At 46.6% G+C, this 22,525-nt stretch overlaps 1 protein-coding gene across 3 annotated transcripts in view; it reads right to left on the bottom strand.

The window, feature by feature from the left end:
- TENM3 (teneurin transmembrane protein 3) overlaps positions 1-22,525 on the bottom strand; it is a gene marked incomplete at its 5' end in the record, with an annotated part of 598,576 nt that overhangs the window by 108,746 nt on the left and 467,305 nt on the right. For all 3 annotated transcript variants that reach the window (XM_079779210.1, XM_079779209.1, XM_079779208.1), the window contains 2 exons: positions 4,726-4,940; positions 20,255-20,377. In XM_079779210.1, coding sequence (XP_079635336.1) covers positions 4,726-4,940; positions 20,255-20,377 — 338 coding nt within the window. The remainder of the gene's footprint in view (positions 1-4,725; positions 4,941-20,254; positions 20,378-22,525) is intronic.

The raw sequence follows: 22,525 nt of genomic DNA, 5'->3' as shown, positions 1-22,525 counted from the left end.
AAGGAACGGCAAACACAGAAGCATGCCCAGCTATGCTATGACTATGTCACTCATCTTTACACGTACTTTCTGTTTTAGCAAGATCTGTCGTGAACATTGGGTAGCTAGGATTTAACTGGAGAACTTGAAGATAATGGGAAGTATGGGCTGTGAGTGGTACCAGTGGGGTAACATCTTGTAACCCGAGATAATGCAGTGAATTTGGAAGGCATCGCAAGGACTTTCCAACATGGTTTTAATAAACTTGCTAGATAAGTTTCTTAAAAGCAGAGGGATTTTCTTAAAAGCAGAGGGATTGGGTTTCTAGAACCTCCTACCTAGTTTCATTTTATTCCTGAGGCACGTGCTTATGTGTAAGTATACTCCAGTACTATATATACCAATCATTAATGCTGCAGTACTGTGCCTGTGAACTATTAAAATTCCACTTTCAGATCTCCTCCTTAAATGGAATTTCATCAGTGTTCTATTTTGAAAAAATGGTTATTACATGAATCCCTTAATGCAATCAAACAGGAATAAAATCAGTTGCTGGGATTCTGAGAGTCACAGTTAAACACTGTGCTGATCACAGACCCTCCCGTCACCACTGAACAGAATTTAGAATATCTAATTCAGTTTCTGACTTAGTAAAGATTTCACTTTAATACAAAAGCATCTTTCTGTGTAGTAGGACGGTACAGTTTAACTGTGAGAAATATAAAAAGCTACAACTTAATTAACATTCAAAAATTTTTTTTATATTTATATCTTAACAAAGATGAACATAATGACTAGTGTGGCTATTTGACCTGCAAGAAATTCACCAGGATTGTATTCCAAAATTATCAGAGGAAAATTAATGCCGCCCTTTTCAAAGGTGCTTCTACCTCAAGGAAGCCCTTCATTCCTCCTCAGGTTGAAATGTTTGACGAGCCTGGGCCCAGGGCATAGAAACATCATGTCCACTGACATTCAACACAGTCAACGAGAAACGAAAGGGAGAAGATGCCGGGCTTTAACTGGTCTCTCAAACCCTTACTCCTAATGATCACCTTTATCACGGAAAATACCATTTGCATCACGCTACCAACAGCAGGATGAGGCTGGAGTGCCAGGTGTGGTGGTGGTGGTGGTGGGAGTAGCTCACAGGTGTTGAGTCTCTGCTCAGTTTCAGGCCCTTCTGTCAGCACAGTTCACGCATTTCAGGAGGTTACTCAACTACCCAAAGACAAATTCCCTACTCAGTGCTAAAACCATCTCTATGGCAAGTAAATACATTGTACGGAGTAGAAATATTTAAAAACTTTTGTTCTGAGGCCGCAAAGCAATCACTTATGGGCCAACTCGAGAGACCGAGGTTTGCGTTGTGTACCTGTTCACGACGTGGAGACGAGGATGTTTTGTGCAGCTGAGTCTTAAGATCTTAGGCTACTTTTAGGACAAGATTCAGTTCCACCACGTTAGGGAGTGACTATGAAGACGATGCTTATAGCCGATAAAGATCTCTTGGTGGTTCATTGTCTGAATAGGCTGTCCATAGGCTTAACTCAATTTAGTTATTATAATGAAGAGAACTCAGAATCTATGAATACTCGACTGTGTTCTCCAATCAGCTGTGTGTGATGGCGGCATAGTCTCGCTGCAAATCTCTGGAGTAGAGAGGAGGAAGCGATTTTACAGATCACCTGATCTAAGCCTTTCATTTTACAGGGAGACCCCAAGGTGCAGAGATGTTAAGTGATTTGTTCAAGGTCACAAGGTCAAAAAGTGGGTGGTGTGTGCTTGGAACCCAGGTTTCCAACACCCATTCTAAACTAGCCTTCATGCACCTAAATGAGACAGGACACTATTAAGTGTAGGGCATTAAATTGCCTCCTTGGGCGCCTACCGCCAGGAGCATGAACTGGACTTCAGGGAGAAGGAAGTCCCTGGATTCCTCGGCAACAATCAAATGGACAGTTTCATAAAGGATCACAAAGACTTTCAACACTCCAGCAACTCTCCTGAATGGCCACTTTTAATTATTTCAGGTTGATTTATTTCATGTTCCCCAGAAACAGAGAAATGTTCAATTTGGGCTGCTTTATAGCATATTTCATGATTAAACAGCGAAGTCAGAAATAGATGTTGGCTCTGCTGATCTCGAATAAACCAGAGAAAGGACCTCTAATAACTGTGGGGCTTAAGAAAACGTGTAACCTACTTAAACCCACACATGTGGTAGCAGAGAAAGTAGACGTCATGCATACTGTGTTTAAATACCAGAAGAATGATGAGAAAACCTGAAACTGCACCTTTTACTTCTCCCGTCTTATAGGTACATGTAACTTGCAAAGAATCCACCCCAAATCTCTGAATAAACCTTTGAAGTGCATGACATGTAGAAAATTATTTTTTGAAATTATTTTTGGAATTTATAGGTTACATGCTCACTGTTGTGTTCTCGATGAACTTACAGGTGTGTGTCTTGAGTTATAAAATAACTTAGTCATGTATGTGGTTCCAATGATTAAAATGTGTTTTTTCCTATCTCACTGTAATCTATAATAATAAAAGCATAATATGCTAATTAGAACGTCCGGCCGAACAGCGGAATGACCCTCAGGACAACCTTCTGGATGAAGCCGGGGCTGTGAAGGCCGAGGCAGCCACCGAGGCTGTGAGGGCCGAGCCCCTTGCACAGATTTTGTGCACCGGGCCTCTAGGATTGCTATACATTCCATCTATCTGTTACACGTGAAGTTACAGAGGCCCCCTTCCATTTGAGAAATTCTGGCTATTACATCCTCAGTGTCGCCTATAAGGGGAGTCAAATGTAGTTTAAAATTTAAAATTGAATACTAATATACAATGGGAAGTATTTTATGTCTAAGGATTAAAGACATTTACTTTAATAATCTAGATTTGGAAAATGTTAAATTAGAAAAATGAATACACCAAAGCACGATATTCAAAAATTTTACAACTATGTAATTTATGTATGTACATGACATTTCCCCTGAGCCACAATGACATGAGAGAAAGCATGTTCAAATATTGTTGGCCACCTTTTAAAAAACATGTAATTTTTAATAGTATATGACCAACTTTTCTTTATAATTTCCTATTTTAAATTTCTGTTATAGAAAAAGCCTTTCTCACAAAGTTACATAATATAAAGAGTATATGAAAATCTTCCAGTCTTCATTTTATAAATCCAATTAAACTCAGCATGAAATTCCATGGGTGAAAAAACTGATTATCAAGTATAACTTCAAGTTCATCCAACTGTCAATTTTAATTAACCATCTATTACATTTTGGGAATTCCTGTATTTACTAACATAACAGTTGATCTTGGGAAAAGTCTGAGCTCCTATTCATGGTAATTTAAATAATTCCTCTTAGACATCATGGGGCCTCCTTTAAACCGCCATTTCCCTCTTATACACCACTGATGCTGTTGCAATAACCGAGTTATTATTTAACAGCCAAGGAGGAAAAGAAGACCGGCCAGACACTTGCCCAGTAAGGTCTGAGTGAGGTGGGAAAGTGCTTGTCTGTCAATCACACCTGGAAACAGGTAATTGGCCAGGATGGGCGTGGCCAATGCAACATCTGGAACCCTGAATATTACAACTTCCAAATTTCTCTCTCTTCTCCCTCTTGGGACTCCTGTGGCAGGGGATGCTCTCCCTGAGCCCACGTGGTGCATGGCCCTGTGGGGCTCCAGCCCCGGACTAGTGGGCTTTAATCGGCCTGGATGCTGAACTGCACCGGGTGCAACATGCAATGGACACTCTGGCCCCTGGCCTTGTGTCTGGCTCTGCTGGAACCCCAGCTGCATCCTTTCCAGGCCTGGCCTAAGGGACAGGGACTTTGGACCCGAGAAATGCAACTCCACGCCAATACAATCTTCCACATCCCATCCTCCCGTGGGGGCTTCTGAAAATGCTTGTTTCAGCGGCGCCTCAAGGACCTCCACCTCGCTCCCCCAAATGAGAGGGGAGTTTCATTCTCCGGACCCAGTATTAGATGATGATAAAGCCTGTGGAATTACTGATAGCGCCTAGCTGTGACTGTGACTGTGAAGGGATCTTCCTGCAAGCAGAATGACTTCAAGGTTCTTTGAGTCTAGGATGTACGAATGTTTGAAGGGTTTTGAGTATCACACTCAAACATGTGATCATCCTTGGTCATCTATGAAGCTCTTTTGCCTCTTTATTTAATTGTTCATCATGTGTTGATGAGAAATTATGGCTTGAGTTAATGAAATTCATATTATGGTATTTATGTTTGTGTCCCAATAATTTCTTTACTAAGAGCAAATCTGGCATAAAGTAAAAAAAAAAGTAATATCTTTTCAATAGAATCAATACATGTTTGAGATAAAAATGTAATGCATCTATTACATGAAAGGAATAAGATCACCCCAAATGACCATAGAATCTTTGTAAAACACTTGAAAAATCCCTGGTGTTTTACTAGGTGCTGAGCTGATGTTCAATATTCATTAAGTTGCTCACAAATTTTGGTACATTTTAATCAATCAATAATGGTTAAAGCAAGCCAGGAAGAAAATGGTGTTCTTCCTACTAATTCAAAAACCTCAAGACACGTGTAACCCTCCATCCGAAATTCTTCTCACCGTAAAGGATCAATACAAAAGTGGTCAAACAGTTAAACAGCCCAAGTTAAGAAACAGAATAACTTTAAAAATGCACACGGGCAGTTTCACTTTATTGACAACGAAGCCTACTTTTACCTGAGTATGGGAAGGCGGCAAGCCTTTTCGGCCGTACACTCCGATCAATGCATCCTTCTGAAGAGAGATATTGAATTTCAGAAACTGTGGCTGGTCGATAAAGAGCTGTGATCTCCAGAAGACTCCGGGAGGCACCTCTTGAATCGCTCTCCGGCCGATATCAAGTTCTCCGGAATCTATGGTGTTATTTTCTTGTGTGAATCCGCCTAATTTTCCTGAATGGAAGAGATCCAGGGAAGGACAAAAAAATTAAAACGGAAACAGAACACAAACAGCCTGCCTTCCAGAAAGTTCTCTGCGCGCGACGCTCTGACAGCTCATCGTCCTCGCATAATGAAATACTCTCATGTAATGTTCACTTAAAAAACCTTTTTTGGTTAGCTGCTGTGATTTCAACCAACACATTCTTGAAGATACTTAAGTCAAAATCCTTTGACTTCCCCCAAGGTATGCCTATTACGGAAACTGTTTCCACACCTACAGTGTTTCTTGATCACTTCAAACATAATTATCTTGCAAACGATATGTCTTGCTATTTCTTGGGAGAGATTAAGTCTGGTAGTGATCAGTCATTCTAAACATACTGAAGTGTAAATTAAGGCGGAGTGGATTATGGAGATTTTCAAATCAATCCTTAAGCAAACAACAGAACCAATCAATGGCACTGATTCAAGTAGTTCCCTCTAAACTATTTATTAGATTGAGTGAGAAATCCGATGCTGGAAGGGAAATAGACAGGGGGGGCTGTGGGAAGACCATGGAGAAGGGAAGGAGGCGCAGAATTAAATTCTTACAAAGTTTCTGACGTAGGCTGCTACAACTTTTCCTTTCTTTTGACCCTCACCTCAAATTCACTTTCAGCCCTAGCAGTGCACTTGATTACCCCTCCCAGTGACCTTCAACCTATAGGAACAAAGACTCCGCTGTCGGAATGCCCCCCCCCTCCGCAAGCCGGGTTTTCGGAGACAGATCCGAGTCCTCCTTTCCGTAGGGTGCTCCCTTCCCCTCCTTGCTGAGGTTCTTTCTCAGTTATCCTCGGGGGATTGGTGAGAGAAGCGGTTTTGTAATTTTCCTTAAACGGAAATAAAATCACACTGTTTCTCATTCAGAAAGGGACTGTGAAGACTAAGGAACAGAACGAAACTGGGCAAATGATCCTCTGTAGATTCAGTCTTTTTACTTTTTATCTTTTAAAATATGTTTTTATTGATTTTTAGAGAGAGGAAGGGAGAGGGATAGAGAGATGGAAATATCGATGAGAGGAACATCATTGATTGGCTGCTTCCTGCATGCCCCCCACTGGGAACCGAGCCCGCAACCCGGGCATGTGCCCTGACTAGGAATCAAACCCGTGACCTTTCGGTTCCTGGGTCGATGCTCAACCACTGAGCCACACCAGCCAGGCAATTCAGTCTTTTTAAAGTCACAAAATTGACTTACTACTAAGTTTATCTTTTAAAAACATTAATCTGATGGTTATTTCAGATATTACATCATATTATACAATACCTGTTACATAAGGGCCTCCAGAGAAATGGTCCATTCAGCATTTGGAGGCCTTAATGTCAAATCAGAGAGTTCTGAGCGATCTTAGTTTAATGACAATCTAAAGTAGCATATGATTAAGGGTCAGAGGAGGTGACAGCACTGTGGGCTGAGAGATGGCACAGGTGAGTTAAGCTCTAGGTCAACTCTGAAGGTCGTGCAGGACACGGTTTCTGAGTTGCGGTGAGCATCAGGACTAGTCACATGGCACAGGTCAGGCTGCTCCTGAGACAGAGATCCGTGTGGCTGCAGCAGTTAGGAAAACTGGCTTTGGAGGCAGACGAACCTGGGTGTGAGTCCTTGCTCTCTCACTAACCAGCTGTGTGACCGGACGGAAGATACTAAACGTCGTCTGCAAAATGCGGACAGATATTATATCAAGCGCTGGGCCCGCGGTAGGTTCTGAACGAGTGGAAGACAGCGATGGTTTGTCACGGGAGGAATGGGAAGGAAGGCTGGGAGGGAGAAGGGCAGCAGCTTGTGAGGGCCTGGGATGCCAGGTTAAAGAATTGGGTCTTTATACTTCATGCTGGGGATGTTTTCGTATCTTGTATTTTCATCTCTGTCCATAGTGTTATTTTACCCTTTTTCCTGCAGATGCATATATTTACTAGCATTATACTACTACTACCAGAGGCCTGGGGCATGAATTCATGCACGGGTGGGGTCCAGCTGGCCCACCCTGATTGGAACCGATCGGGGTTGGGCCAGCTGGGGAGAGGGGCTGCCGGAGGTCAGCTGGCTGGCCCCACCCCTGATCGGGGTTTGGGGGCTGATCTGGGCTGCAGTGCATGTCAAATCAACCGGTCGTTCTGGTTGCTTGGCTTTTATATATCTAGATGCATATAATGTACGGCGTGTTCTAAAAAGAGATACTTCAAGTAGAATTAATATGAGTACATTGTATTTCAATGCCACAAAGACACTTGCTTGTTCCTGTGTTGTGTGTGTGCGCATGTGTGTATGCGTGAGTATGCGTGTATGTGTGTGTGTGTGTGTGTGTGTGTGTGTGTGTAATCAGGAGAAACAGAATTCAAGATTACTAAGGGACATGGCTTGCAATCACCCATGAGCATGGTGATCTCCAGTTTATGGCCATTAGGATCCAACGTGATTCACAACATATTCACGGATAGATGCATGTGAAGTTCGAGGGAGAGGATATTACTAGGAAACGTTGGGATTGTTTTCTGCCTGGACTACTGAATCCTGTACCAGCAGCTGCGAAGGAGAGCTAGAGGGAAAGGAGACTCGTTAAAGGTGTGGCCAGGCTAACGGAGAGACGAAGTCACTGCTCCAAGGACATTGGAGGCCGCAGCGGGGGAGCCTGGGAGTGGAGAGCCGTTAGGATGCAGCTGCCGATGACCAGGTAGAGGCAGGGGGAAGGGATTGTCCAGGAAAGTTTAATAAAAATACATTATTTACACCATCGATTCCTCTCTTTTTCCCCTCGATGTCCATAATCCTGGCAGTGAACAGCTCCTTAGCTATCAGGGTCTGTTTATCTTGAACTAAATTCGTAATATAAAATGCTCTAGGGAACCAGAGTAAAAATTGGGCTATAGGAATCGTCATTTTTCATGTATCAACTCAAAGATTATACATTATGCATCACTCACTAAAATTTTAAATATTTCTCTTACAATAGTTATACATATTCATGCTTGCTCAATCAGAACATATCCTATATAATAAAAGGCTAACAGGCAAATAGACTGAACGGCGGAATGACCGGTCACTATGATGCGCACTGACCACCAGGGGGCAGGAGCTGTCCCCTGGTGGTCAGTGTGCTCCCACAGGAGGAGCTCAGCCAGAAGCTTGGCTCATGGCTGGGGAGCACAGCCACGGTGGCGGGAGCCTCTCCCACCTCCAAGGCAGCGCTAAGGAACACTCGGGGAATGTGCGCCTGCCAGCTTCATGGGGAGCGGGCCTAAGCCGGCAGGCAGACATCCCCTTGCAGTCTGGTCTGAGGGACACCCCCCCCAACCCCCCTCCCTGCTCAGTGCACGAATGTTGTGCACCGGGTCTCTAGTATTTAAATAAAAAGATAAAGAATACAGTCCTTCCACGCAGACCAGAGATGGCTGCTTCCCGTCTAACCAGAGAGCTTCCTTTGTTCATAGAAAATATGAAATTTCGGAGCCCAGTCCCTGCTTTTCGCTTTACACGCTTCTGCACAGGCACCTACCCTTATCCTAAATCAGCTTCTACAGAAATGGTGGAGGAGAAGAGACGTGAAAGTAACCTGCACCGAGGACCTACAACATGCCCGATGGTTTCACCTCTATTATCTGTTTGACAAAAAATACTATGAGGTTGATGGTATTTTGAGCTGAGCAAACTAAGGCTCAGAGAAATAAATTATGTGGCCCAAGTGCTGGGTAGAGTCAAGAGTCAGGTCAAGGTCTGCATGATGCCAGAACTAAGTGTGTTCTATACAGTCATAAGAATAATCCTTGCTTCTTATTACAACAAACGTGTTATTTTAAACTACTAAGTTTTACATTTGTCTATTTCACATGAAATCAGACATATGAACCCATTGAACCAAACTGAGACACCTGCTTAGCCTTAACTTTAGGACAAAGTCATACCTATTTTTGCTGTGAAGAAATGACCAGTCTTGTGACATAAAAACAACCATGAATACTGTAACATCATATTCCTTGTGCTGTAACTTGTAAGAGAGTCCTAGTAAGTTCTGTTTTTTGGTTGACTTCCACATGGAAATATTTTTAAAATACTGGAGTGTTAGTTCTTTTCACCCACTAAGATCTGTTAGTACACAAATCATAATTAAATATGGAAATGGTTCGTATTTGGACACATTCACCAAGTTCATACATTTCTAAGGCTATTACTGTACTTTACTGTTATTAACAACTCTACTGCTATTCTCTAAAGCCAGTGTGATTTCATCGACTCTGTGGAGTTGATAGTGTCTGTGGCCGCCATTGAGGTTTTTAGCGGCTTTGGTGGAGACCTGTGCTCTGAGAGCTGGTAAGCATAAACGTGCGAACCACAGAATTTCCCCCTAAAACATCAAGCTTGGGAAATAGCAATCAAGTTCTGACTTGTAGAGTGTCAGGGTTTTGCTTTATTGGTTTCTCCAGCTACCGATTTGAAGAGGTTAAAATCTTTGTCACTGAAATATGCCTGCCCACTGTTGTTAATAAGTGTATGTCCTTATCCAATTATTCCCACAGCTCATTTAACAGGTGGCCCTTTTTCATTTGTTAAAAAAAGAACAGGAAAAAAAGAACCAAGGTTGACTACATGTGCTTGAGTAGGGCGCAGTATTACAATAATTGTTTTTTTCCTCCAATGAGAAAGCCTCACTAGTCATAACATCGTAGAATCTCAGAGCTCAAGGGTCATGGAGGGCATTGGTCCAGGAGTCCTCCAACGAGTGCAGTCACACGCTGCGGAATGAAGCCTGCATGGAGACGTGCCATGAGGAGAGGGTAGACTGTTCTAAGGGCATCGCTTTCTAGAACTTCAACAACTCCCACACGTGGACTTTGTTTGCACATAAAGGCTTGCCTCTCGCACACCCAGGACCTTCCCATGCACCCTGGCGGGGAGCACGAAGCTTCCAGGGTGCCAAAGACACGCTCTGAAGTGTTTTTGCTGACAAAGCCTCTTTTATTCTAGACACCATGAGTGCAAGGGGAGGGTCAGTGTCTTTCCCCGCCTTACACGTGTTTCTATCCAGGTCCAAGTGTGGAGTTAAGCAATGCAGCGGGAAGGCTGGTCGTGGCCCTGAAATAGGCTGTATCAAGAGGGAGGGAATACACTTTTGTTCAGTGCCCGCATCACCCACTCCGGCTGGCGTCCAAGAACCATTGTCACCTGCAGAGGGCTGCATGACTGCACAGAGAACATCAGTAAAGTAGGAAATACCACGGCAGTGAGGCATCATGTAATCCAATTACAAACTGTGTAAAGATTCCTGGTCTATCTATCTATCTATCTATCTATCTATCTATCCATCATCTATCTATCTATCATCTATCAACTATCTATCTATCTATCATCTATCTATCAACTATCTATCTATCTATCTATCTATCTATCTATCTATCTATCTATCTATCTATTATCTACCTAGAGTAGGAATTCAGAACTGAGATGCTTGTGAAAAATGTCCATTAATTTATTTGAACTGAAAAATATAAAGTCAGACTCTTTCTGACCAAAAGTAAGTTGGTTTTAATGAGTACATGCTCTGCCAGTAAATTACATACAGATACTTCCCTAAATTAGATGAGCTAATTAAAGAGAGATATTTAAAGCATGTAACATGATAAAAAGCCTTCCAGAAGGATTCTAATAACAAAGGTGAGTGTAAATGAACAATAGCTCAATTTTCTAGCAAATTCTGTGTGTGCCAGTGTAAACCGAGTGCCGCTTAGTAAAAGTACCACGTGTGAGGAGTAGCATTGTGCTCAGCCTGGGATACTTCACAGAACCAGAAACGGCTTCAGAAAACTCCGTGACAAATCTTTCTGGAAGCAGGCAGGTGCCAACTCATTGCTTTCACTAAAATGGAAGAGGAAATGGGATGGAACTGACAGCTTATAGACCGTGGCACACACTTTCTGGAAATAAATCACAATGTGATTTCTGAAATACGAGTACTAAGGATGTCACATAATGGAATGGCACAACTCTAAAAAACATCCTTCCGTTTCCATCTGCTTCTTTTATCCCAGACTTCTTAAGTTTATAATAACGGAAACAGGAATAGAGTGGATACTGCATCTTGCTTTGCTCTTATAAGAAGCAATATTCATCCACGAATACATAAACTATTTGAAAAAGCCCCCGTTCATTCATCTCATTCAAGTGGGGATTTCCCACTTTTGATGTTGAATAATTATTAAAATATTTAACCTATTTAAGTAATACTTAGGTTGAATTCCGTTGTGTGTGCAACTAACGAATAGTTACAAGCATAACTCAATGTAGAAGCAAACAGGTTTTGTACAACACGTAGGAGTTTTACGGTCACAGGAAATCAAACTTAAATTTGTGCCTCAATGTCTTAAAACGCAGTTGTCAGAGTGTGAGAACATAAGGAGACCACGTACACAGAGCCACTGCCATTCCTCTCCTGACTCCTGTGACACCCCGCTTACAGGGAAACACATCCGTAAAGTGGGATTTTCAGACAATGCCATAAAAACGGTACTTGGGCTCAGCCAGCGTGGCTCAGTGGCTGAGCATCGATCTATGAACCAAGAGGTCATGGTTCGATTCCCGGTCAGGGCACATGCCCAGGTTGTAGGCTGGATCTCCAGTAAGGGGCGTGTAGGAGGCAGCCGATCAATAATTCTCTCTCATCATTGATGTTTCTATCTCTCTATCCCTCTCCCTTCCTCTCTCTTTAAAATCAATAAAAACTTATATAAAAAAAGTACTTTGTATTCTGAGATATTTTATAGGTAACAGTTTAGCAACACTAGATGTCGTAATGACACAACAGAGTACTTATAATCAGACTGATAAATCAGGAGGTTTGGGACTGTTTGATCATCATCCTGTGACATCAGAAAACCCACCGGAAGTTAAAAAATACTAAATACCTTTCCATTTAGCATACATTTGCTGCTTGCCTGTGATGCAAGCGAACAAGCGTAGAACGATTACAACGGAAAGGCAGGGAAGAAATCCAGCTATAAAAGTCTGACTCAGTTGTTGAAGAGGGTAAGTGATAATATCTTAAGTCCCATGGAGGCACGGAAAATGAAGATGGCAGGAAGCCAGGCTAGGCATTTACAGCCCGCAGCCCACCCTGCAATCCTATGCTCTAACCTTGGATTCCTTCGTTGACTCTCAGATCTCTGCGTGAGCAAGTCCGTCTGTAAACCACCACGGGCCAAACACGGACACAGCACATTACATCCCGAGTGACGTGAGAGAAGTCGTAACTGCCTTGCAATGTAGCCTGATGGCTGGAAGCAATATGGCACCCAATGAAGGGACTACTCTGACTTGCAAGTTCTATAAACAATATTAAACAAACTCGACGCTCCTGCGGACACTCGTCCCAGCGCTTCAATTCACAATCTTCCACCCGCTCAACTCTAATTTTCTGAAATTGTCTAGTATTTGAGAGAATCGACACACGATGAACAATAATGAAAATTTAAAAGCAATTTGAATTATTTTGTTTAAACAGTATAAATCACACACACACAGATATACACACATGTACACTCATACAGATGTAGTGTTTCAATCTGTACTCACACAAGAGAGCATATATATAAAGTCATTTGCCAAAGTTATTACTAACCAAAATTTATGGATTTTCTTTTGTCTTTACACTATCCCAAATGATCATATACTAAATGCTGGCATTTGTCTCAATGCTTTCTTCATATAAAGTTCATGTTGAAATGCCCTGGCATGGCACGCTCTGCTTTTCCCTGCTGTGCATTTGCTAACACACTGCCACTGCCTGCTCCGCGTCGGTCCTGCCTAGAAATTCACTTGCTCTGGGGACAGCTGCGGCTGTCTCTTTTTCACTGCTCTATTCTCTGAACCTTGGTCTGTACCTGGCACATAATATGTGCTCAGTAAGTGAATGCAGAATGAATGAATACTATGCATTCAAAGCAAGAGCCAAGAGAAGCTTCCTTTCATACAATCCAAATAAATAAAAACAGAAATAACTAGTGACAGGGATTCCTATGATGGCTTCCGAGGATATTATGGATGCTGATTTAAGGACCTTCCTTCGTAAGAAATTTGCTACAAAAGTACAAGTACATGATCATGACTTGTAGGAAAAAGAGTGAACGGATAATTACCGACACGTATCAAACACTTGTCATGTTCCAATCACTGCCTGGCAGCCTGCATGCATTACCTGGTTTGAATCTCACTACCACCCCGGGAGGAAGCGGGTTAGAGAAGGTACTTTGCTCAGAGCCATCCCGCGATGGCAGAGCTGCTGTTCTTACCCACGACACTGCATCGACACCTGCTTCCTGTCTGCTTTACAGAGGGCACTTCCTGTCACTGGACCCTTTATATACTTTATATCGCTTGTCATGCTGTTTCCATGTACTCACTCAACACACGCTTGTTGCGCACCTATTACACGCCAGGAACTATGCTAAAAGCGTAGGACGGAGCAGGAAAAATAATCTTTGCCTCATACCCTAGCAAAGAAGGCATACATTAACTAGGGATATGAATAATCACCGGCGTTTTCCAGGCACTTACCAGGTACCGCACACCATTTTAAGTATTTACAATGAATCCGCAGCACCACTCTAACTGATGAGAAACCAGGCACCAAGGGGCGATGGAACTCGTCCCCAGTAACAAAGGCATGAACGGTCGGAACAAGGATATGAAAGCGGGTGGTCTGGTCTCTCCCTCGGCTACACCGCTTCTGCATGATGGCACAGGGCCATGCACGGCCACTCATGGAGAGCGCTGTGAGCCACTCAAAGGCATCAGGTCAGCCTCTAGCCACTGAGGGGGGTCCGGCAGGGCACTGGTATCTCAGATTTGTCTCTGAAGAATGGGTGGGCGAGACTAAAGACATACCTTCCAGAGAGAAAGTGGCTCCTATGATCCAGGTGAGAGCCCGTGGGATCCGGGAGATACTCTGGAGCTAGAATTGGCAGGACTTGGTGACTGATTGAACGTGGGAGGTGAAAGTATAGAAGGAGTCAAGTGTGACACCTAAGCTTCTGGCCTAGGTAACGAGGTGAACGGTGATGCCCCTTGTTGACACAGAAAGCCCCGAAAGAGAGGCCGATTGGGAAGAAAGATGAGACGCCAACTGTTTACCAAAGACGGTCACAACGTCGTCTCCCCCTCAGGCCTTCATGAAACGTGTCCTTGCCATTTCCCCAGTCAAGAGGGGAAGGTTTTTTTTTAAAAAATTTTTTTTTATTGATTTCAGAGAGGAAGGGAGAGGGAGAGAAAATGGAAACATCAATGATGAGAGAGAATCACTGATCACCTGCCTCCTGCACACCCCGCGCTGGGGATCGAGCCTGTAACCTGGGCATGTGCCCTGACTGGGAACTGAACCGAGACCTCCTGGTTCCTAGGTTGACGCTCCACCACTGAGCCACGCCTGCCAGGCTAATTCTCCTTTCTATAAACCTGGGCTGATCTCACTGAATTTTCTGACGGACAGGATGTGCTGGAAAGGACACCCGGGAATGTCCACTCTCCTAGAAAACTGTCTCTGGGAACGATCCCTCTTGGACACGCTTCTTCGGAACCACCGGCTATGCTCTGAGAAGCCCCAGACACACAGAGGGCCGTGCTCAGATGCCCCAGCCGCAGCCACCGCGCAGCTGCAGCCGACAGGGAGCCCACTGCCGCCGTGTGGACGGGCTGCCGCCGTGTGGACGGGCTGCCGTGGACTCCAGCCCAGGGGCGCTCTCAGAGACCAGCGGGCATCTGGAAGCAGCCGCCTGAGAGACCCAAGCGAAAACCCAAGAACTGCCTTGTCCATCTGCAGAACCATGCGAGATGGTCACAAATTGGTCTCGGAAGCCTGAGTTCGGGTGCGGCTGGCTCTGCGGGAGCAGATAACCAAAGCCGGGGTGGGTGCAGCGTAGACACGGAGATGCCAGCTGGGTGCACGTGTTCCAAAGCCTCTTGGTCCGGTTGCGTGGCGTTGATGCCCGGACTGAGGGAGCGGGTCTAGGCTGCACTTACGGATCCGGGCGCCCACGGCCTGTAGCACAGCACGCAGAAGGCAGCTGGAGCCGGAGGAGGGAGAGGGACCCAGCGTGATTCTATTGTGAAGAGAGCAGAACCCAGAGACACAGCCACGGTGACGGATCGGGTAGAGGAAGATGAGTCAACTGAACACACTACAACGTCCCTGCCGAAAAGTCAGGAGCAAGTGCATGACCGTGGGGTCACAGAGGCCGAGGAGAAGACCATTTCAATGAGGAGGGCTGGGTTCACCGTCACATGCTATAAAGACAGAGGGGGATTTGATGATGCCCCTGACACAGCGACGGATGACTCTGGAAGGCATCAGCTGCGTGAGTGGTGGGCAGAGGACAGCCAGGAGAAAGGGGCAGGCTGGAGGGGTGTGTGGGCAGTAAGTTCTGAATCTGCACACTCTGTTCCAGAGGGCTGGCTGCAGGGGGAAGAGAGAGACGGGGCTGCAGGGGAAGAGAGAGACGGGGCTGCAGGGGAAGAGAGAGACGGGGCTGCAGGGGGAAGAGAGAGACGGGGCTGCAGGGGGAAGAGAGAGACGGGGCTGCAGGGGAAGAGAGAGACGGGGCTGCAGGGGAAAGAGAGAGACGGGGCTGCAGGGGGAAGAGAGAGACGGGGCTGCAGGGGGAAGAGAGAGACGGGGCTGCAGGGGAAGAGACGGGGCTGAAGGGGGAAGAGAGAGATGGGGCTGCAGGGGAAGAGAGAGACGGGGCTGCAGGGGAAGAGAGAGACGGGGCTGCAGGGGGAAGAGAGAGACGGGGCTGCAGGGGAAGAGACGGGGCTGAAGGGGGAAGAGAGAGATGGGGCTGCAGGGGAAGAGAGAGACGGGGCTGCAGGGGGAAGAGAGAGACGGGGCTGCAGGGGGAAGAGAGAGACGGGGCTGCAGGGGGAAGAGAGAGACGGGGCTGCAGGGGAAGAGAGAGACGGGGCTGCAGGGGGAAGAGAGAGACGGGGCTGCAGGGGGAAGAGAGAGACGGGGCTGCAGGGGGAAGAGAGAGACGGGGCTGCAGGGGGAAGAGAGAGACGGGGCTGCAGGGGAAGAGAGAGACGGGGCTGCAGGGGGAAGAGAGAGACGGGGCTGCAGGGGGAAGAGAGAGACGGGGCTGCAGGGGGAAGAGAGAGACGGGGCTGCAGGGGGAAGAGAGAGACGGGGCTGCAGGGGAAGAGAGAGATGGGGCGGAGCTGGCCCAGGAGGCAACTCGAGGGTCTATGTATGGATCTTCTCGAGATGGCAAGTGGCCTCAGAATGTCCCAACGCTGACTGGATGTTCAGGTAGAGTGGGGACACGCTGAAGCACAGGTTGGGACCCAGAGTCCCCACGGGAAGACGAGCCTTGGGTACGGCGCGGGAGGATGAAAGAAAACACCCGGACACAGGAGGACCGGAGGGTTAAGAGGACTCCCTCTGAAGGCTTCGCTTCTTTTGTGGTTGCTGCTGTTGACCAGGGAGCCAGGTCATCAGCTGAGGAAGCCGACGGGGCCGTAGGAAGATTCTAAGTGACTGTTAAGAAATGTGGAAGAATTTGCAAGGGACATAGAGTAGGGCAGCCAGACGGTGGGAGCTGGTGAGCCAAGAGACGGGCATGATTACTCCCTCTTCACGTGCAAGGAAATGGACTCAAAGAGGTTACGTAACTTGCTCAAGGTTATACACTCAATAAACGCAGGCGCTACGACTGGATCAGAGGACTGTGTGGTTCTTCCCAGCGCGTTAGGCTAACGGAATGCCCTGGTCCAGGGGAATAACTGCAGTTTCTGGAAGGAGACTGGTGTTGGAGCCAAAAACTCCGTTCCCACCCCCTTCCCTCAGGTCTCCTGAGACCGGTGCTCCTGACCTCATCTCTGCAATCTGCAGTCTAAGAAGGTCTCAGGGATAATCAGTGAAGGCCCATGGCACAGGCAGAAATTCCTCTTTAACTATGAAACACCCTTTGGAAGTGTCTTCCGTCTTCGCTTAAAAGCAAGCAGGGAGTTCACTGAACCCTTAGCACCAAGGTTGTGCCTGGGAATCTCTCTCTATATAAAAGCCTAAGCGACCATCCGACCGTTTGACAGGGTACCTATGATGCTCACTGACCACCAGGGGGCAGACGCTCAACACAGGAGCTGCCAAGCTGTGGTGACTTGGCAGCTGCGGTTCTTGGGTGACGCACCCGGACCCAGAGAGGAGGGAGCCCGATTCCGGGGTGCATCACCCGAGAACCGCCACCACCCTCTCACAATCTGGGGCCCCTCGGGGAATGTCGGAGAGCCGGTGTCGGCCCAATCCCCACAGGCCAGGCTGAGGGACCCCACCTGCCGGAGGGACCCCGCTCACTCCGCAGACGCCTGTTGAGCCCCAGCGCCGCCCCAGGTGTGGCTGGCCGGGGAGGGACCGCAGAAGGTTGGTCTGACCCAGTTCTGCCCCGCCCGCCACCTTTCCATTAATTTACTTTCAATGTGCACGGATCCGTGCACCGGGCTCTATTTGTCGTTATGAGAGCCAGGCTACATCATAAGAGGACGGCGTTTAGAAGCTGAAAGCAATCTGCTCATGACGCTCAGCACAGTGATTCTCCGGGTGAGCTCTGCTCAGGTCAGGCCTGCTTACGGGTGTGAGCTAGAATTTCTAGGGACGAGGTGCGAAGCTCGGGACGCTGAAGTGGGGAGGGACGCTGCGGGTCCCTCCTGGAGACTCGCCGCGGTGTTTTTGAGGTGTCCCCTTCTTGCAAATAGAGCCCCTCATGCCCCCTGCACCCAGGACTATACGTATTTAAGAGATAGATGCCAAGAATCTTTACTTGGAAAAGTGAAAATAAGATTCCTTTCAGTTTAGTTTTTTTTTTTTTTTGGCTGTTCCAGAAAAAACAGAAGAGACACTAGTGACTCTGATTCGGACAGGGACTGAGCCCAGACGCAGAGGAATTCCCGCAGACGGCCCAGTCTGGCTGGCGGCTGGGGGGTCGGCTCTGCAGCGCCCACTCGTCCTGGGGCATCGCTGCCTGCTCCTCACCTGGGCGGCGAGGAAGAAGGTACCTGCCCAGGAGCACACGGCCGCTCCGTGGCGCACGGCACTGCACGCGGTGCCTCCAGGGCGCGTGGGCACCTGCAGCCCCTCGCAGAAGGGCGCCGCAGCAGCGTTTGTGAGACGGTGGAGCACAACCCTTTGTGAACTGTGAGGTTCTCTGAGTGAGTTCCAGCTGGCTTTTGTATACCTGGCAGAGACCATAAGACAGAGAGCACCCAGGGTGCCTTCCACACAGGGGGATGTGTGTTATCCTGGGAAACACTCACACGTCTGTGTGCACGCATTTGTGCTTTCGATGCAGCAGCACCTCCCTGCATGTGGTGAGCGGTTTAGAAGCCCCTCAGCTCCAGAGAGCTTTCTCAAGCCGTCGTTATGGGACGTCTTCCAAACGCCTGGGGCTGCGGTGCCCCGGACAGGCTTTCCCGGGCTGCCCTACGCTTTCCTGCAGATCTGAACCATGGACCAGGGCCCAGAGTCCAGGGAAGGAGCCGGGGTCTGAATGTGGGCTTCTGGGAGCCGAGGCCTGCGGATCCGAGCAGAGGCTCCTGGCAAAATCCCGGCCCAGCAGCAGGCTGGGAAGGGCCTGGTCCCGCAGCTCTCTGAGGCATGCCTGTCTGCTCCAGTTCAGTCACAACAAATAAATGGTTAGGGTGTGTGTCTTCTTAAGTAAAACATTTACATACACATTTTCCTTTTTAGTATACTTCAGCTGATAAAGTCCCCTACATGTGCGATTAGTAAGTGCTGAGAGAACATCTAAATTTCAATCTATATAAACCGGAAATAAATACTATTAATTTCCAGGTAGTGACCCGGTCTGTTCATATGTGTGTCATCACTGCCTAAAACAACAATTGTTTAAGTAACTGTATTTTATTTCACTGAGATTTCCCACCGACAGTGTTAGTGAGGAAAGATGGCTTCACGCCTCTTTACTCTGCCCGTTTTCCTCAGGTGCAGTGTCGTCTCAATCACCAGCTTAGAGTTTTGAGGACATGAACTTGGTGTCAAAAGGCCCCATACAGGGGTGGGACGGGGTACTTATAATTACTATGAAAATCTTGTCCAATTCCTCAGCCTCTTTGAGAGAGAAGAGAAGCATCACAAAGTATTACTGTTAAAATAAAACAGAAGATGGGAAAGCAAAGAACAAAAATACAGTCCATGTGAACCACAACAGATACATAAATACTAGAGACCCGGTGCATGAATTCGTGCACGGGTGGGGAGGGCTAGTCAGGGTGACAGGAGTCTGGGGGCAGGGCCAGTCACGGGGAGGGGTCGAGGTCGGTTGGCCGGCCAGCCCCACCCCCTGTTTGAACTCCGGTCGAACTCCCGGTTGAGGGGATAATTTGCATATTAGCCTTTTATTATGTAGGATAAGCAAGTATGTTCTATATAAAGATACAGTAGCTTCTTTTTAATCTCTCATGGAAACCCGTCCCAGGAAGGGGACCTAACTGATGTGGAAGCAGAATGCAAACATAAGAAGAAAAAAAGTGGAAGACACAGCAGGGAGATGCTAGAGGCAGACGACATATTCATCACGTGGCAATAGGTGGCTTTGAGATATGAAGTATTATGACATTTTTGCAAAAAGTCAGAGGACGTCAAACGCCAAGACATATCTGCATACCACAAACATATATAAAAACAGGAACACATAATGTAAATATTCATTCACATGAATACATTTTCCTGCGTGTTTATACTGGAAAAATGAAACACAGCATTCTGGGTGTTTACGTTGAAAAAAACTAGCTACAACCTCTTAAATTCCACTTTTCAGTCAGAGTCAATTGATCTGCAAGCCTGTCAGGTCAAAGGGCAAGCTTGTGAAGGTCAGAGAAAGGGCAATACATTATAATGCTTTAGTGTGTGCTGTACTTAAAAGCTCTCAGATCAAAACTAATACAGTATTCCAACCCACCCAGGCGCTGAGTGAGAAAGCGTCACACACCCAAGGAGACAGCGATGATACGCTGAGTTACAATCTATTTTCAGACTGAAAAATAAAACAAAATGCACATCTGCAGGAGGGGGAGGTGGGGAGGCTTGCTGTCTAACCAGAGGGCACACAGTATTATTCCCATAATAACAGTGTACATTTTCAACTGTTCACGTAAATGAGTAACAACTGCTCATTAAAGTACGACATCAGCAATTTCAAAACCTCTTCTCTCCTCCACATAACACGGGGTAAAGACAAACGTATGGAAAGAGACGTCCACAGAAACACACAGGACACGCAGCTCTCTGCCTTACCGCTGTCGCCGGCAGGCAGCGCCACGGTGTGCGTGGGCACGGTGTCCGAGTTCACTTTCCCGTTTTCAAACGTGTCGTTCTCCGTCTGCTGCAGCTGCCAGTTGAGGCCGAAGAGATGCATTGCTGGGGGGAAGGAGACAGGCTGGTTAAAGGGCCGCTGATTTCGCTGCAACGCCGATGGCGAACATGTTGATAACAAGTCACGTAAAGTTAAAATGCGACACCCAGTGTAACTGCACGACGAAGATCAGAAAACAGGCAAGCCTGTGCACGAATGCAGCGGAGGCGGCGATGCGGTACACACGTGCTCTGCTGCTTCCCCGTTAACTGTACCAGAACTCCTAGGCAAGAACGCTTACCTTCTCTGCTTTGTCGGCGTTCCATCCCCCCCACCCCGGAACCATGTGGTGGGTGCTCTACAGCAGCACCTGCCAAACTGCGTGACCCCGGGCCACGCCCGCGTGCATAACACTTTGTTGTAAAACCTATAGGTTCTCAAGAGACGCGATGCTATTCGTTGGATTAAGGTAAAACTAAAAACTGGGCTCACAGATGGATTAGTTGGCATATGAAATGATCAGAATGGATACTGATGCACAAAATATAACATTTTAATATTCTAAATTTAAGAGGACTTTATAACATAACTCAGCGATGATCCAGATCAAGCCACCTGTATATCTGTCAGGTAGCTTCCTGGAGGATTTCTGTATGAGCGTGATCCTCCTATATAATAAAACCCTAATATGCAAATCAACCAAACGGCGGAACCACTGGTCGCTATGATGTGCACTGACCACCAGGGGGCAGACGCTCAAGGTAGGAGCTTCCCCCTGTTGGTCAGTGCGCTTCCACAGGGGAGTGCTGCTGAGCCAGAAGCAGGGCTCAAGGCTGGCGAGCGCAGCGGCAGTGGCGGGAGCCTCTCCCAACTCTGCTGCAGCACTAAGGACCAGGGAGCGGGCCTAAGTCGGCAGTAGGACATCCCCTGAGGGGTCCCGGACTGCAAGAGGGCATAGGCGGGGCTGAAAGACCACTCCCTAGTGCACAAATGTCGTGCACCGGGCCTCCAGTAATCTTATAAATTGTAAAAATGTTGTTGACTAACTTTATTTATATAAAATATTTGGAAAAGATAACTATAAGATATATAGTTATGCATTTCTAAATCTAATTAAAATTGTTATATGTTATTTAATAACATCCGATATACGTAGTAACACAATTATATTGGCACAGTGTACAAACCTTGGCTGTGTCCTCAATCGAGGATTTAACCCTGGACAAGTGACGTGATATTGTTAAACACTGGGTTTACTTAAACAGTGAGGCTGGCTGCCCAACCTTATTTAATCGATGTGAACTTCCTAGGCAGTGCATATGGAGGGCAGCAGGACAGTTCTCAGGGTAGAGGCATTTCATTTATTCATTCTTTACCCCAGATGACTGAGCTACTGGACGTCACCTGACCGACCATGGTACCTCCCAAGTAATGGTCCCTCTGACCGCGATGCGTCCCATCCCCTGTGGAACCCCTGCACCTCCCTCAGACGGAAGGTGCCCACTTCCTGGGGAACCTGCACGCCAGGATGGAGCATCTTTCCCATGACTGTTCCATTCACTGTTGTATTTCATTTACCTTACACAGTGCCTGATACCTAGTAGGTTTTCAAAAAACATTTTTGATTTCAGAGAGAAAGGGAGAGGAAGATAGAGATAGAAACATCAATGATGAGAGAGAATCATTGATCAGCTGCCTCCTGCATGCCCCACACTGGGGAGCGAGCCCGCAACCTGGGCATGTGCCCTAACTGGGAATCAAACCATGACCTCCTGGTATATAGGTCGATGCTCAACCACTGAGCCATGCTGGCCGGGCTACCTAGTGGGTCTTGATAAATATCTGTCAAATACATGAATTTTATTTCCTGAGGTTTTAAAATCTAAGAAAACACTTGTGTATAAAAATATATAGTCAGTCAAAGGAAATTTTAATAAATATAAAACAAATAAGTGGCTAAGACAAGAGTACTATATTATTCATTATTTGACTGCCTTAGGGCAGTGGTTGGCAAACTCATTAGTCAACAGAGCCAAATATCAACAGTACAACGATTGACATTTCTTTTGAGAGCCAAATTTTTTAAACTTAAACTTCTTCTAACGCCACTTCTTCAAAACAGACTCGCCCAGGCCGTGGTATTTTGTGGAAGAGCCACACTCAAGGGGCCAAAGAGCCGCATGTGGCTCGCAAGCCTCAGTTTGCCAACCACG

The sequence above is a fragment of the Cnephaeus nilssonii genome (assembly GCF_951640355.1).
Source record: "Cnephaeus nilssonii genome assembly, chromosome: 8".
NCBI lineage: Eukaryota > Metazoa > Chordata > Mammalia > Chiroptera > Vespertilionidae > Cnephaeus > Cnephaeus nilssonii.
Note: the sequence above shows the minus strand (reverse complement) of the source record. Positions and strands in the feature narration are given on the sequence as shown.